General features: G+C 39.2%; 1 protein-coding gene and 1 pseudogene across 10 annotated transcripts in view; both read right to left on the bottom strand.

The window, feature by feature from the left end:
* Positions 1-2,964: 2,964 nt before the first annotated feature.
* Positions 2,965-8,913, bottom strand: LOC106973773 (THO complex subunit 5 homolog; annotated as a pseudogene).
* A 1,396-nt stretch (positions 8,914-10,309) lies between these two features.
* The window catches only part of ICE2 (interactor of little elongation complex ELL subunit 2), a 63,922-nt gene continuing 58,941 nt past the window's right edge, over positions 10,310-15,290 (bottom strand). For 9 of the 10 annotated variants that reach the window (XM_027067395.2, XM_053223946.1, XM_053223944.1 and 6 more), the window contains 2 exons: positions 14,626-14,884; positions 10,310-11,116 (listed from right to left, as the gene is read on the bottom strand). In XM_027067395.2, coding sequence (XP_026923196.1) covers positions 10,994-11,116; positions 14,626-14,884 — 382 coding nt within the window. In that variant the 3' untranslated portion in view covers positions 10,310-10,993. Of the gene's footprint in view, positions 11,117-14,625; positions 14,885-15,290 lie in introns of those variants that run through there. The other variant, XM_053223947.1, reaches the window with a different exon arrangement.

The following is a 15,290-nucleotide window of genomic DNA, read 5'->3' as shown; positions in this document are numbered from 1 at the left end:
CCTACTTCCGCCTCCTCTCCACACGCCATGCCTCTTCCAACAAACTCTGACTCTGGGCTACCTACTTCTGAGACTCAACTTCTCATACTTCTCTCTGAGTTGCAGCTGACAGTCTTAACATTCTAAAGACTCCCCCATCTGCTGGATGAGAATTAACTCTAGCACCGGCTCCTGGGAGGCAGAAGGCTTGGCTGACAGCAAACTCAGCACTCCCTAATATGCAAAATGACATTTTGGCCTTAGGCACTTAGTAAGTTACACAGTCCTTCCTCCTCAAGAGTAAAAGTTTTCAGGCACTAGAGTGTAGCATTAAAAAAAAGCCAAACTGAATTAGGGACTGACCCACCACTTTATTAGCCTCCCAACATGCACACATACACAAAGACATTCAAGTCTCATGCACTGTGATTTCACTTTCCCTCACCCTCTTCTTGAACTCAAAAGAACTCATTGTGCAATTCTATGAAATTGCATTTTGGAATTGGACAGAGACTCGTGCCAGCTGCCCGTTGTGGCAGTTGGGAAATTATAATCTGCATCACTTTTTGTGGGGCAGAGGGCAGACATTATACTTGCAAAATGCATTCCATTATTTATTTTTCACATTAGTAAAACTGCTGTGTGCATAGTGTTAGAACAAAACACAAACTTTGTAAAATACATTCTACATCTTAGTCGTCGAGAAATGTTAACTTTAAACAGGCTGCAGTCACTTGATCATTTATTCTGGACTCATTTCTCACTTTGAGTTGCACACTTCAGGAGGAAATTTAAATAATATCTCATGGAGAATAAGGCAGTCAGTAAAACTGGTTCTGGACACAATATCCTCTTTGTTTATTTGGAGTCTCTCTAACAGGCTAAAACCAAAAAACCTTATAGTTTATTTCTGGAGAGTAAGTTGGGCAAAAGGCTTGCTGGAAGAACAACTCGAAAAACTGTGGATGTTTACTTGGCATCGGGGAACATTACCTGCAGATGATCAGACCTCAGAACTGTGTCAAAGAGTAGCCTTTTTTTTTTTTTTTTTTTTGCCGCACCAGGAAGAAAAATAGATTTGTCCAGACAAGTTTTGGCTGCCAGTTAGAATGTTTTCAAGAGGTTTTGATATACGGTTTCTCTCAAATTGTTTAATCTGAATTTGTATGTCTTTTGTTGATCTAAAATGAAATAGAGTAACACTGAGTGAGTCAGACAGTAATATACCACCTAAGTAATGTTGTGCTTTTCTTGGTGCATAATAAGAAACATACATTGGTGATTTGTCTCATTACTGATGACTCTAATTTTAATCTCTTGGTTAAGATAGTTTCTGCCAGATTTCTTCAGGATTAGGTAAACAAATAGGTATATTATACTTCATAATAACTATCTAATAGGGATATTCTTTAAGACTATGTGAATATTTCTATTTGCCATCAAGTTTTCACCCACCATATTTAGCACCCTTCAAGGATTCTTAGATACATAATTATTTCTATAATTATTGCAAATAGATTTTTCTGATTCCATCATTCCCTCTGGATTTATTGATTGGCAATAAATCAACTGTAGAACAGAGTATTTCCTTCTTCCCCATTTATTTATTCCTTTATGCCAGGATGAGCTTGTGGATTACTATTTTACTTAAAGCATTATAAAACATTACTGTCATCATTTCATGCTCAAATGTTCCCAGACATAAGAACTCCTTTAAGCTAGTTCCTGGGTTCTTTTGGCATGCACCCATCACTCTTTGAGCACTTTCTTATTTTCTGGTGCAAGATGATGCTCCAGGTTCATCTTGTATTCTCCCTGCTCAGTCTCGGAATTAATAATTTCTCCAAGGAGCTTTGATTTCTTTTAGTGAAGAAGAGAATTTAGAAACCAAGATCTGGGCACTAAGTGTGTTCATTGCTTCTAGAGTATCATTGCTTCTAGGCTCTATCAGCAGAGTTAGAAACTATGTATTCATACACACACACACACAGCTGTATCTGTTTCTCCCTCTCTCTCTGTATATTAAGTACCATGGATTCATTCTGATACTTCCAATTCCAGTCCAATACTACAGGGTTGATTCTTGCCTTCCCCTTCTCCATGATTCTCAGTGTATTTATTAGCTCAGTTAATCTAGTATATAACCAGACTCCCAGTTACTTCGCCCTAGTAAAGAGGAAGTGGGGGAAAGAAAAGAAAGAAAAGGCCAGCATGGTCCCAGACATGCCAGCCCCAATTTCCTGGTTTATCAGCCCAAAAGTGATACTTCTCCCCTCTAAGTTGTAGACCCACATTTTGAGTTTACAGGTTCCATAGGACATCACCTTAATTGTACTGCTGACATTTGGTTGAAAACATAACTAGTTGTCTTTTTGCCAAATCCACATTCTTCCTCTGATATCTTCATTTAAGTCAGTGACAGCACTCAGGCTAAAAATTTCAGCTGTCTTTGAAACTTTCATTTCATAATTCCACACACACAAGCTATTTCATGTGCCATGACCTTTAATGCATCTTTGTATTCCCAACACCTAGTGTCTATTACCTACTTGTGACTATATTACATGAGTGAACATTCATTTGGGGGATAGGGTCAAATCTGATAGCTGCTAACTAAATGACTTCCCAATCTACACCTTTTCCATCCACTTGCTAATTCATAGTTTCCACCTCCTCACTGTCTTTCCTCTCTCTAAATAATTCTTTATATTGTAAGTATCCTAAAATTGATGTCATCTTGCTCAAAAAGCCTTCAACATCTCCTCACTGCTTTTGGAATCAAATCAAACTATCTGGGAATAATAATACTCTCCACACTCAGGCTCTAACTTACCTCTTCCACTTTATCTCCCATTTATCTTCTTTCCCCCTCATGCTTGTCACATGAGCATATTTGCTATTCTTGAAAATCAGCACTTTTCATGATTTTTACTCATGATGTAATGCTTTGCTTCCTTTTTCATTTTATTTTTTATTTTTGAGAGAGAGAGAGAGAGAGAGAGAGAGAGAGAGAGAGGGCAAGAGCGCAAATGGGGGAGGGGCAGAGAGAGAGGAGGACAGAGGATCTGAAGCAGGTTCTGTGCTGACAGCAGAGAGCCCCATGTGGGGCTCGAACTCATGAACTGTTAGATCATGACCCAAGCCAAAGCAGATGCTCAACTGACTGAGCCACCCAGGTGCCCTTCTGCTTCCTTTTTTGTCCATATTAATATTTTACTTGTCTTTCAAACCAAATATAAAGGTCATTTCTATCATGAGCTTCTCTTATTGTCAAGTACCCCCTTTTCTTATTCCTATGCACTACTGTGCTAAACTCTGCTCTGTATTACAGCTAATTGCACACATCTACCTCTCCTACAAGATTAGATACTACCCTTAAGACCAAAAAAACCAATCTTATTTATCTTTAAATCCCAAGAAATTGGCATAATGCACTACCCCCAATAGATGCTCAAAAAAGCATCATCAAATCATTTCCAAGTTTTGCTGATCAATTGGCAATGAAGAATTTCATTGTTCCACCTCACCTTCTAATTAGTCCTTAATGTTTATAAACCTGATTTCCCACTGACTGGCCACTCTAATGAAACTTCCGATTGGTGATAATAAATCCAAGCAGGTACAGCTTTACGTGCAAAAGCATGCAGGCAGGGACTAGATGGCTAATCTGTGTGTTGGTAAAAGCTGGCTAAAGCGGATGTTGCATTAAAGCAGGGCTCGGGGGAGCCGCAATCCCTGGCATCAGTGTAGCACTGCCTTACTGCAGTGTGATTCTTATGATTAACATGCATATACTCTCCTGTGCTGTACATTTCTGGGTAAGCCAAACCTAGGATAGTGGATGGAGAAAAGATTCCCCCTCCCCCTCCAAGAAATGCAGGTGCTCAAGAAAAGGGAAGGAGGAATTCAACCTACTAATCAGACTCTTTAGGTTTCTTCACTTTCAAAACACTGATTAATTCACACTGTGGCTTTTCCTCCCATTCCTTAGAGAATTAACCAGGCTACTCCATGCATGGACAGCAATAGCTCCTTGCTTGATCCCTTTCTAACAATAGCTCATATACTGAAAGCCAACGTGTATGCCAAGGCAAACCCTGTACTGTTTGAATCTTCCTATTTGATGAGGCAATCTAAGCCTCTCATCCTAGAAATGGACATCTGGGCCTCAACTCCTTCAGTAACTTTTTCTTGGCAGCTCAGATCCAATCCCCAGATAGATGCTTTGTGTGTCTGCCCCTACATACCTTGATAAGTTTAGACATTAGCCAAGGTAACATGGTGAGAATGGATCAATGAGATACATCTCCTTTATTTCTACATACATCTCAGTGAGAAACTCAATAAATCTTGATATCAAATACTTTTTTATGCTTTTTTTTTTTTAATGCAGTGTGCCTTATTTGAACGAGAGAGAGTGTAAGCAGGGGAGGAACATGGAGAAGGAGGACCCAAAGCAGGCTCCGTGCTGAAAACACAGTTGATATCAAACACTTATACGGTTTGATTAAAAAGGTACCATGTACCTGTAACACATAACAAACATCTTAGTATGCGAATTAGTGAGACACTTCGGATTTAGTGTGTTCATAATAAAATACTAAAGTGTTATTTCCCTTCTCTACCCTAAACCCATGCCTCCTTGTAATATGTCTAAAATGTTTACAACGTCCAAAGCCATAATCCAAGGAGAAATGGAAAGGAACAGGTTAACTTCCTTTGCAGTTGCAAAAGAAGATCCAACTAATGAAACTATTTCCAAGTTTTGGTGATCATTTGGCGATGAAGAGTTTCATTGTTTCCATCTCACCTTCTACTATTCCTTAATGTTTATTTATTTACTTGGTCAAGTGATACTTTAATAGGCTATAAATAAAAATCCTGTCTTTGGAGAGTATCAAGAGCCACAAGTGGGCTAGAGCAGAGAGCAGAGGCAGAGTCTAGAGGCCAGGAAGAATCAACAGGCTGTGAAGAATCCTTGAGCTTGGTTATATTTAAATGGCTTCATCCTGCGGGGACCCCTGAAAAGCCACAGACACATCTCCTGGGGAAATTCCTTGGGCTCCTCCACACTGTCATCATGGCTCTCCACGTCCAGATAGACGTCCAGCAGCACACACAGGCACTGCAGCTGGTTGGTCAAGAGCTGATGGCTGGACTGAGGGACATAGCTCCTATAGCACACGATGACCTCACTCTCCATGCCCTGAATGTTGTCATCATTGCTACTGTTTTTCTCCCCTTTCCAGTTCAGACAGAGCTGGAAAATGGGTGGGATGGAGGAGTAGCTGGGGTTCAGCACCACGGCAGCCTGGAATTTGGCTGTGCCCCTTTCCATGAGAGCCAGGAGTAGAGATTGGTGTCCTCAGCTAGTCCCATCTCCACAATGTCCTTGGTGAAATGTAGCTGCAAGTAATCCTCATGGGCAATTGTGTGACCCACTTCATCAGGCAGGAGACAACCTTTGCAGGGAAGAGGTACTGTCAACCACTGGTAACTGGTTCAATGCCATGTCCCAAGGATGCAAACTTTGGAGGGCCAGGTGGGACTACACCCTAGTCTTCAGCAGTTTCATGGTGGTCCCCATGTGGCCGGCGCTCGGCAAGTGTTCAGCAATCACCGTGTGCTGAGGCTATTCTTTGCGGGAAGAGGAGGTCACCTAGCTTCTGTACCCAGAAATATGGGTCAAGCACATAGTCTCTCAAAGTCAGGATGCCACTGAAACTGATACTGAATGGCTGGATTCGGAGTCTTCTTTCTGTGATCTCCTGGATACAAACAGCTCAGGACTGAGTGAGGAGACAGAAAGTCACCTGCACTGATGGGGTGATCAGCTCCGTGGGGGTCATCACTTTGGCTTTAATCATCATGGTGTTGAGGTTCATGAGGTAGTAGAAAGTCAAGTGAAGCACACTGTCATCTTTGCACTTCAGGTCTAGCATGACAGGCAGCAGGTGCCTCTTCAGCATCTCCATGCACTTGTCATCAAACTGAACTTCCAGTGAGGGCCACTGGCGTTTTGTGGTCTGTTCCTCCTCAGCATCAGAGTCACTCTCATCATCTTAGGAGTCTTCAGGAGGCTTAAACAGAGCCTTGGCTTTGTCCACACTGCCTTCAATCGCCACAATGTCTTATGACAGGCCCGCCTACATGCAGCGGCCTGGACAAAGAGGATATAGAGGGGAGATGGCAGGTGTTTAGCTGTCTCATATTGCTTGTGAGCCTGGTCAAACAGTATGAATAGGTACTCTTACACTGGGAGGGAAGCCTGCGTAATGCTACTGAGGCAAGCCTGGAGGCTGCTAGGGTACCCTTCTTTACCTCAGTCTCCTTGAAGATCTCCTACTTGCTGGATAGGCACTCTACGTACTTCTCTGTCAGCCTTTTCCTCTGCTGCAGCTCCCAGTCCAGACATGCAAGGGTTTGCTGGTGAGGGTCTCCTATGGTGACTTCAGCCTTGCTAATATCTGGAGGAGCCTCCGTATAAAACTCTTCTAAACTGACCAGATCAATTTCTTCAATGCTTCGACTTAAACTCCAGACATTTGGTGATTTCTTTCTGCAGGTGTATCACCTCATACAACAGGTTCTGGAGCTGCACATGACAGGCATCGACTTTCTACTTGGCCTCATGGGTCTGATCTCTTGCCTTCTTCAATCTGATATGGGCTGATCGATTAAGCTTCTTCAGAGTCATGAAATGCACACAGCTCTGGATCTTCTCATCTTCCATCTCAGTCTTTTTCTCATCTTCTTCAGCTCCCGGATCTCAGCCATGAGCCTCCACAACTCCTGTGTGTACTTGCACAGCTCAGTCTCTGCCAGGGTCCCACAGGTCTGCCTCAGCCTCCTTGCTCTAGTATTTACCTTCCTGTTCTTTGTCAGAATGGTTATGCTTCCTTTCGGATGGAGCTCCATCACTTTGGATCACTTTGGGCTTGTTTTTTGCTTGATTCTGATGAATGGTTGTTTGGCAATGTCAGGAGGAGATAGCAGAGACTGCATGCAGCCTCGAAACTGTCCAGCAACTTATTCCTTAATGTTCATACACTTGATTTCCATACTAGCCACTTTAATGAAACTTCTCCTTTTACTGAAGTTATATGGTTTTCTCTGGGGCTCCTTTCACGATCCTCCTCTCGTGATGCTCATTTCTGCTATGTTACCTTATCTATTTCTCTCAGTCACCACAGACATACCGATTCCCAAATCTGTACTAATGAGATCACGCTCCTGAGTTCAAAACTCAAATTATCAACCCTCTTTGATGTCAACTACCTCTATTAGATTCAACATACTGGTAATAAGACACTAAACAGTGTCCTTTCTTTTTTCTCCACCTCAAACCAAATTCTTCTTCTGCATCCCTAAAATGTTCACGACATTTGAGATAGTTAAAAACATGTTCACAAATTTTTTCCATAGTCCTCCTTTCAAGAGGTGGAGCTTGAGTATGCACTTACTGACTTGTATCTCATGAGGAGAATATGCCAGATGTGACAGTATTTGACTTCTAAGACAAAAAGACATTGGGTGCCCTCTTTGCTCTTTCTCTTGGATAGCTCACTCTGGGGTAAGTCACCTGCTATCATGAGGATAGTCCAGGAGACCTATGAAGAGGTACAAGCAGTGGGGATAAGGCTTCCTGATGACAAATAGTGGAACACGGGCTTCACCTTTTTGAAAGTAGATGCTCCAGCCCCAGTCAAACCTTGAGATCACTGCAGCCCCAGCCAACAGCCAGACTGCAACTTTATGAAAGACCTGGAGCCAGAGACACCCAGCTAAGCTGCATCTCCTGACCCACAGAAACTCTAATACATGTTTGTTGTTCTAACTAAATTTGGGGTAGTTTATTTTGCAGCAATATATAACCAATACTGCATCCAAACCCAGAATCCAAGGAACAATGAAAGGAAACGAACATTTTAACTGAAATCTTTTCACTCCTATCCACATTTGTCCTCCTCCCTCTAAATGAGTAACATCACAATTTACCCAGTATCCCAAATGAGAAATTGGGATTTCTCTGGAAACCATAGTTGACTTTTCCTACCAACTGCTTCACTAAGTTACCATTTTATTTTCCTGTCACTTGAGCCTAGCCCTACTCTTATTGCTTTAATTCAGGGCCTTTACCATTTTTCAATTATTGTAACACAGCTTTTCAACTTTTCTCTTTCCCTACAGTCTTTCCCACCTCTATTTCATTCTCTAGACTGATGCCATCAAGCTTTTTCAAAAGACTACCTGCTCATGTTGTCTTTATTTAAATTTACTACTAGTTCCCAAATGGCACAACATTCAAATGTCATGGAATGGCATGTCTGTCCCTGGCCAATAGCTTTTTCTCTCAAATCCCAAGTTCAGAGCCTACAATCTGGCCATCTTTCACCTTTGCATATGCTTCTTTCTTTTTATGTAGAAGATCTTTCATTCTTTCCTTATAACCCTTTCTCACTTTGAAAAGACTCACCTCAGGCTTCACCTCAGACAACTTGCCTTAATTATCAGGTTCAGGTTATATGACTTTTTTATGTTACTTTATCAGAGCACTTACCACATAGTTTAGTATTATGTCCTCCACCAGAATGTGAGCTCCTGGAAAAAATAAAATCTGTCCTTGATACCTAGACCTTCATTTAGGCATCCATCCAACTTCTATCTATTAAGCTGAAACTATAAGACAGAATACCAGGTTAGGTGTTTGTGACATAGTATGAACAAAACAAGTATGCTTCTGTTCTTACACAGCTTGTAGTCTATTCAGGAAGAAAGACAGTAAGTCAAATAAACAAATACTATGGTATGTGAAAAAAGAATATGAGAGTAACAAGGAGGACCTACTTAAGACTGTGTGACACACAAATACACTCAGACATTTCCTGAGCTAAATGTTTTCCAAGAGGTACGTATAAATTATACCTTCACCATGGGTGTAAGGAAACCAGGTCCATCGCATTCTTTCCAACACTGACTCTGCTTGACCCAGGGTTGCCACAAACCTTCAATTTGTAAAAAAGAAAAAAAAAAAAGTACTACCTGCAAAGTGCAACAAAGAAAAGTGCAATAAAAGGAGGTATGGTTGTACAAAAAATCAAGGAAAAAGCACAAACAGGATCAAATACATGCTATAAGAGACTTGATTAAGCACAAATGAAAAACTAAGGCTGGATTTATATATTTATCAGGGTTACTCAAATTTATGGCTAAGATAATTTCAAAATAATCACTTGTAGGACCACCCATTTTACTAAGTAAAAAATAATATTAAAAATTGAAAGCCAAGTCTTTCTGGAAGGCAGCTATGCTCACCACTTGCCAAGTCTTTCTGGTATTTAGAAGTCTGAAGAAATCATCGTCTAGTTTTTCTTAAAACAGCAAATTCCAAGGGAATCCCTGCCTCTCCCTTAGTTCACTGCCAAATGATTCACAACTAAAATATGTCTGGGATATGGAAGCATGTGACAAAGTTGAAAAAAAAAAAAAAAGCTCAAGTCCATTAAAAAAAAGCTCAATGTTTTAAAAAGGGAATGGCAGGGGGTACGTGGGGGGCTCAGTCTGTTAAGCACCTGGCTTCAGCTCAGGTTATGATCTTGTGATATGTGAGTTTGAACTCCACATCGGGCTCTCAGCTGTTAGTGTGGAAGGAGCCCGCTTTGAAATCTCTGCCCCTTCCCCGTGCTCTTTCTCTCTCAAAAATAAATAAACGTTAAAAAAAAAGGGGAATGGTAGGATGAGGAAGTTACATATTAAAATACATAAAACAATTTTACTAATAATTACTCATTAAAAAATATTTTATAACCGATTATAAAAATCAAAACAAAACTTGGTAGTTGAGAATAAAAATATTCAACTGTTACTTATAATAGTTAAGATTTCTCGAACTAGTTCTTCTATTAGTTCTTTTACTAGCATAAAACACATTTAAAAATTCCAAAAACAAAGCAGATATAACTTTGGATTACAAAACATGTATTTTACAAACAGTGCACATATTTCTGAAACTTTCACTGCACATTAAACAACAAGATACAAAAATTAAATAAGTCCATTCCTTCTTAAGTCCAAATTGGCTACAGTAACATCAGCTGATGACGAGCTTTTCCAAATTCATCTCCTGTGGTCTTAGGAAATTTAATCAGTACAGATAAGAAAAAAATAGCTTATGATGTATCACATATTAGCCTTATCAGTTGAAATAATGAGATTTTTCTGGAAAACATGATCATCTCTGCTTTCAGTAGCATATTTTAACACTCAGCTGAAATTTGTGCCAAGAGATAGAGGTATTCATCACCAAACCTATAACGCCACAGAAGGTTTGTTTTATTTATTTTTTATTTTTTGAAGGTTTTTTTTTTAAAAAAACTGATGGTTGACCAACAAGAAAACTGTTAACTTGTGACTTTTCAGAGGCATGGAGTTATTTATTTTTAATTTTTGGCTTCTGCAATAAAATTGCATCAAGTTTTTAAAGATATTAACTTTATTAACTTGCAACAATCATTTTAAAATAGTATATAAAAACTGTCACAATGCATCAGAAGCAAGGTTTATGTTGCTCAAAATTATTTCTGACAGTGCCAAGATTCAGTCAGCTTTTTGAGCCAATCTCAACAGATTGGTGATATAATTCAAATTGTTAACATAACACACAATGATAAATATTGCTCTTGAAAAAAAGCAAATGATTTTCCTATTTACAGTTTTTGGAAAAGGTCTACTATAAAAATATTTTTCTCCTCTATATGTTTCCCTGCCATATAATGTTAAAACATATCTAGATTCTCTTCAAACATCAAGTGGTAAAAGTATAACATTCCATTTTAGCTGAAACATTCCTTTACATAGCCAACATATTTTTTCAAGGCACTCTAAGAACTCTCAAGGACACTGAAAGAAAAATGTTCATCTTGTCCAGTGATATTCTGGGTATATTTCCCCCTCCAACTTTTCTAAATTGAACATTGTTAAAACCGGTTTTTCTTCATTTTCCATGGCAGAGTCCTTAAGTTATTTTTCTTTTATTTGGAGCTTCTCCTTCATTTTCAACTTGCTGAGCAGGCAGACTTTTGGTTTCCATGGAAACTGGATTCCTGCGGCTGCGTGTAGGCATTCTTGTTCCACCAACCTAAGAGAGGAAGCAAATAGTTTAATATGTTTACAACATATTCATATACAGTCAACTCCATATTATTTATATATGTACTAATTACCTTGCAAATAGTCCTTTATATATTTTTAATCTCCAGCCACCTGGCTGCTTCTAAACAAACTTTAATTTGACACAGTGTAAAGTACTAAACTTTCAAATGCAATCACAGAAGGAATAGATCAGGGTAGGTGGAGAGAAGTGAAGGGAGAAACTACTTTGTGTGTTAAACCTGGAAGAGGATGAAATATTAAATTAGAAAATGATAGGATGACAGGCTTTTTGAGCAATGTGTTTGCAATAAAGACTGAAGGACAGAAGAAAGGTAGAAATGGAAAAAACGACAGGAGAGAAAGGAAATACAAGAAAAAGGTTGGAGGTGGTTAAGAGGGGGGAAAATTGTAAAATGGAGAAATAGATAAAGAGTAAGAAAAATAGCCAAGTCTGCAGAGAAAACGAGGGAAAATAAATGTGGGGGAAAAAAAGGAAGGCAAAAAAAGAACCCAAGTAAAAAGGAAAACTTGAGAAGCTGAAAGAGAAGATTCTTGCAAGAAAGAAAAATGGGAAGAAAAAATTGGAAGGAGGCTACAGAGGAAAAAAGGAAGAAGGGAAGTGGGAGGAAGAAAGTTTGGTGGGGGGCTGGTGCTACCTTAATATCTACTCCTCTTCAGCAAAAGTAGCTGCCCACCCTCACTTTCTAGTCCACAAAGCCTACAGAAGAGAGAAGACGTATTCTTAGGACACAATCCCTTGCTAACTGTAGTCCTGCTGAAGAGGAGATCTGGAAATTCTGTCATCTCCTTAGACACTAAGAGAACATAGTTTTGACAAGTGGTAATGGAGAAACTCAGGCCTTGCAGAGAAGGGCCAAGGCCATACAGCCTAAAACCATCTCCCCAGGACCTGTCCATTTCTGCTTCTATTTTCCCTGGCCACCTTGCACCCTTTGTATCTTTGCATCTTGTCCAGTGAATTCCAGACCTGGTGGTGATGGGTAATATTGTTACTCCAAGCACACTCATATTCCTAAATATGAGACATATTATTAGCATTGCTCTAAGGGGCTACTGGCTCACTCAGGATGCACCAGACTCCAGCTTCCCTAACCTAGTATGTTATCTCTTCAGGGGTATTTTTTTAGTTTACCATCAGATGACCAGAAAGGACAAACTCCAGTTGGGATTTGAGTCTGCCAGTGTCTGTCCAAATCTGATGAACTTTTCAAATGCACTGATTAGAAAAGGGCTGTGATTTTCAGATTATCTATACCACTCCCTACTCAGCTGATATTTACTATAAGAGTATACTGATGACCCTAAATTGTATCTACTATATCGCTGAGGAAAGTAAGCATTGTGAAACTTCCATCGTGAGATTTTGTGTGTGTGTGTGTGTGTGTGTGTGTGTGTGTCTAATGAGTATCTATTACCAAAGTTGTAGAAAGAGAAAAGGGATGGGCACAGAGCCTCTGCAAAAGTACGGGAAGTGGAAAAGTCAGGAGTGGCATAGGAAGCAAGGGGAATCTTCCTATGAAGCGCTCCTCCATGAAGCAAGAGGCAGATATAGACTCCACTGTGGTATCTCTCAGGGTTAGTACTTAAGGCACTACACAAAGATGAGAACTGCAAGTGGACTAGGGACTAAAGGATTGTATCAGAGACAGGAATATTTGTTATATGAGTTTTTACACCATTAAATATGTGGATGATTTTTGTTTCATGTAGGGTGTTACATCCTTAGGTTTCCTGAAGCTTTAGTGTTTTCCTATTGCTGCTAAGGCTAGAAACCCTGTCTGCTTACCTTGACTTGGAGTCCCATTCCCATGGCCTGGTTAGGAGGAAGTAAGGGAGGAAGGTCAGGTAATTCCCACCAGACATAAAGCTAGATTGTAGCGAGATGTGTAAGAGATGACCAAAAACTTTCAAGGACTTGAAAACATATCAAACCAAGCATTAATTATCTAACTGGACCTAACAGCTGCGTCTTAGATAATCTCACTAAGGGTTTGTCCTTGGCACTGAATACATGAAGTGTCTTAAAAAATACAAACCAGCAACTACTCGGTCATATACATATAAGTGAACTGTTTACTTTTGTATTTATATGGCCAAACCCTGAACATATGGAATCGTATTGAAGTATTAAACCAAAAAGGAATAAGTCACCCCCATACAGAATTGTATGTCACAGGTGAGACACTATAATCAGGACTTCCAAATGAAATGGAAATCTTTATCCTTGAAAGAACATAAATCTTTCAAAAGTAGTTTTCAATTAGATTTAAGTTGGTGAAGAAAATTTTGCCTTAGAAAGTTGTAAAAATCACTAGTCAAATGAAATTTAAACTGGAAATAACAAACCAGAACTGTAGACAAAATGATTTAAAATGTTAACTTTATCCATTGTTAACCATATTTATGTTTTCATGGCCAGAGTTAGCTAAGAATGAGCAAGGAGTTGTCATTTCTAAAAAGATCTTCCCATACAGTAACATTAGGGTAAAGAACTGAAAAATATAAACAACATCATTACTCTAAATTATAAAAAGATCCTCAATATTTGCATTCCAGCCATTTCTAAAAGGATTTGAAAACACAGATTAATATACCTGGGGGGGGGAGGGAGAGAAGATATCCATAGAATATGTAACTGATAGCTGTTCCAGGACACATATACTGGTAAGATTATGGAACTCAGACAATAATTTTGACTCAAAGATTTTTGGCAGCAGGGAAGGAAAATACACTCAGTTTTTACTTCCTGAACATTCAGATCCACTTGTACAGAACAAAACTCTTCCTACAACTAAACCCAAACTGGAGTATCTTATATGATATAAAGAATGAGTGACATGGTGAAGAGTTTCTCTAGCCATGGCTTTACAAAAGTTTCAGACAGGGAAAAGTCATTCAACTGGTATTTCCAGGAAGGATTCTACAAAGAGAGTAATGTTAATTATAACTCAAGAAATATGGAGTTATACAATACTTTGTAAACACAATTTAGTCCTTAACAGTTCAGCGTACATTTAATAAGGTGCTGCATTCACTAATGGCTAACACTTGCTTTTCTATTTTTCTATACCCTACTTATCAATTTTCAATTGTACCACCGTAATTTTATCGTATATATTCTTCTGCAAATTGTCTCAAATATTTCATGATATCAAACGTATAAATAAATAAAAATCAGAAAAAAATGTAACTTTGCTTTTCATAGGAACACAGGGATTTAACTAGGTGGATGCTCCCACTGGACAAGCTATTAGAATTTTCTTTAGTTGACTTATAAACCTTACAAAAATAGAAACTTCCACTGATAATAAATGGACTCAGTAAAGCATAAAACTTTATCTACTCTTATGAAAATAGTTTTTAGAATGATATTGCGATTAATATAGCAAACGTGGACAGGATGTTAAAATACTGTACTGTCAATGAAACAGATAAACAACCTAATGGAACATTTAATTGCCAAAAAGATCTTACCTTTTGTTGTGGTGTGGGACCTAGTGATTTAGGTGGAAAAGTACAAGGTATTCTTCCATGATGGATATGATATGGTAGTAACAGACTGGGATCTAAAGGGACCCAGGGAACTGAGAGACTGGAAGGTACACCAGGAAGGCTGCAATGTGTTTTATGTAAATTGTAGGCTGTCCTAGTAACTTTTCCATCAGATGTCTTGTAGATCAGGAGTGAAGAATCTTCTGCTGCGTGAGACAACAAGTAGGAACCCTCCTGCAAGCTAAATCATACAAGGAAATACAACTCATTGGCTCACTGTGTCAATTTCAACAGCATTTTCTCAATCATGATCTATTAGTAAAATTGAAAACAATTATGGGAAGGGAATACCACCTCTAAAAACACTTCTATGACCAAATAACTTTTAGTAAGTCTTATTTTTGACTATTTTCATGATTTTTAGGCAATTATTTTTTTTTTATTACATTTCTTTATTTTTGAGAGGCAGAGACAGAGCGTGAGTGAGGGAGGGGCAGAGAGAGAGGGAGACACAGAATCCAAAACAGGCTCCAGGCTTTGAGCTGTCAGCACAGAGCCCGACGCAGGACTCGAACTCATGGACTGTGAGATCATGACCTGAGCCGATGGTGGACGCTTAACCGACTAAGCCACCTTTAGGAAATTAT

The sequence above is a fragment of the Acinonyx jubatus genome, chromosome B3 (genome assembly GCF_027475565.1).
Source record: "Acinonyx jubatus isolate Ajub_Pintada_27869175 chromosome B3, VMU_Ajub_asm_v1.0, whole genome shotgun sequence".
NCBI classification, from domain to species: domain Eukaryota; kingdom Metazoa; phylum Chordata; class Mammalia; order Carnivora; family Felidae; genus Acinonyx; species Acinonyx jubatus.
This window is presented reverse-complemented; position numbering and strand designations above follow the sequence as displayed.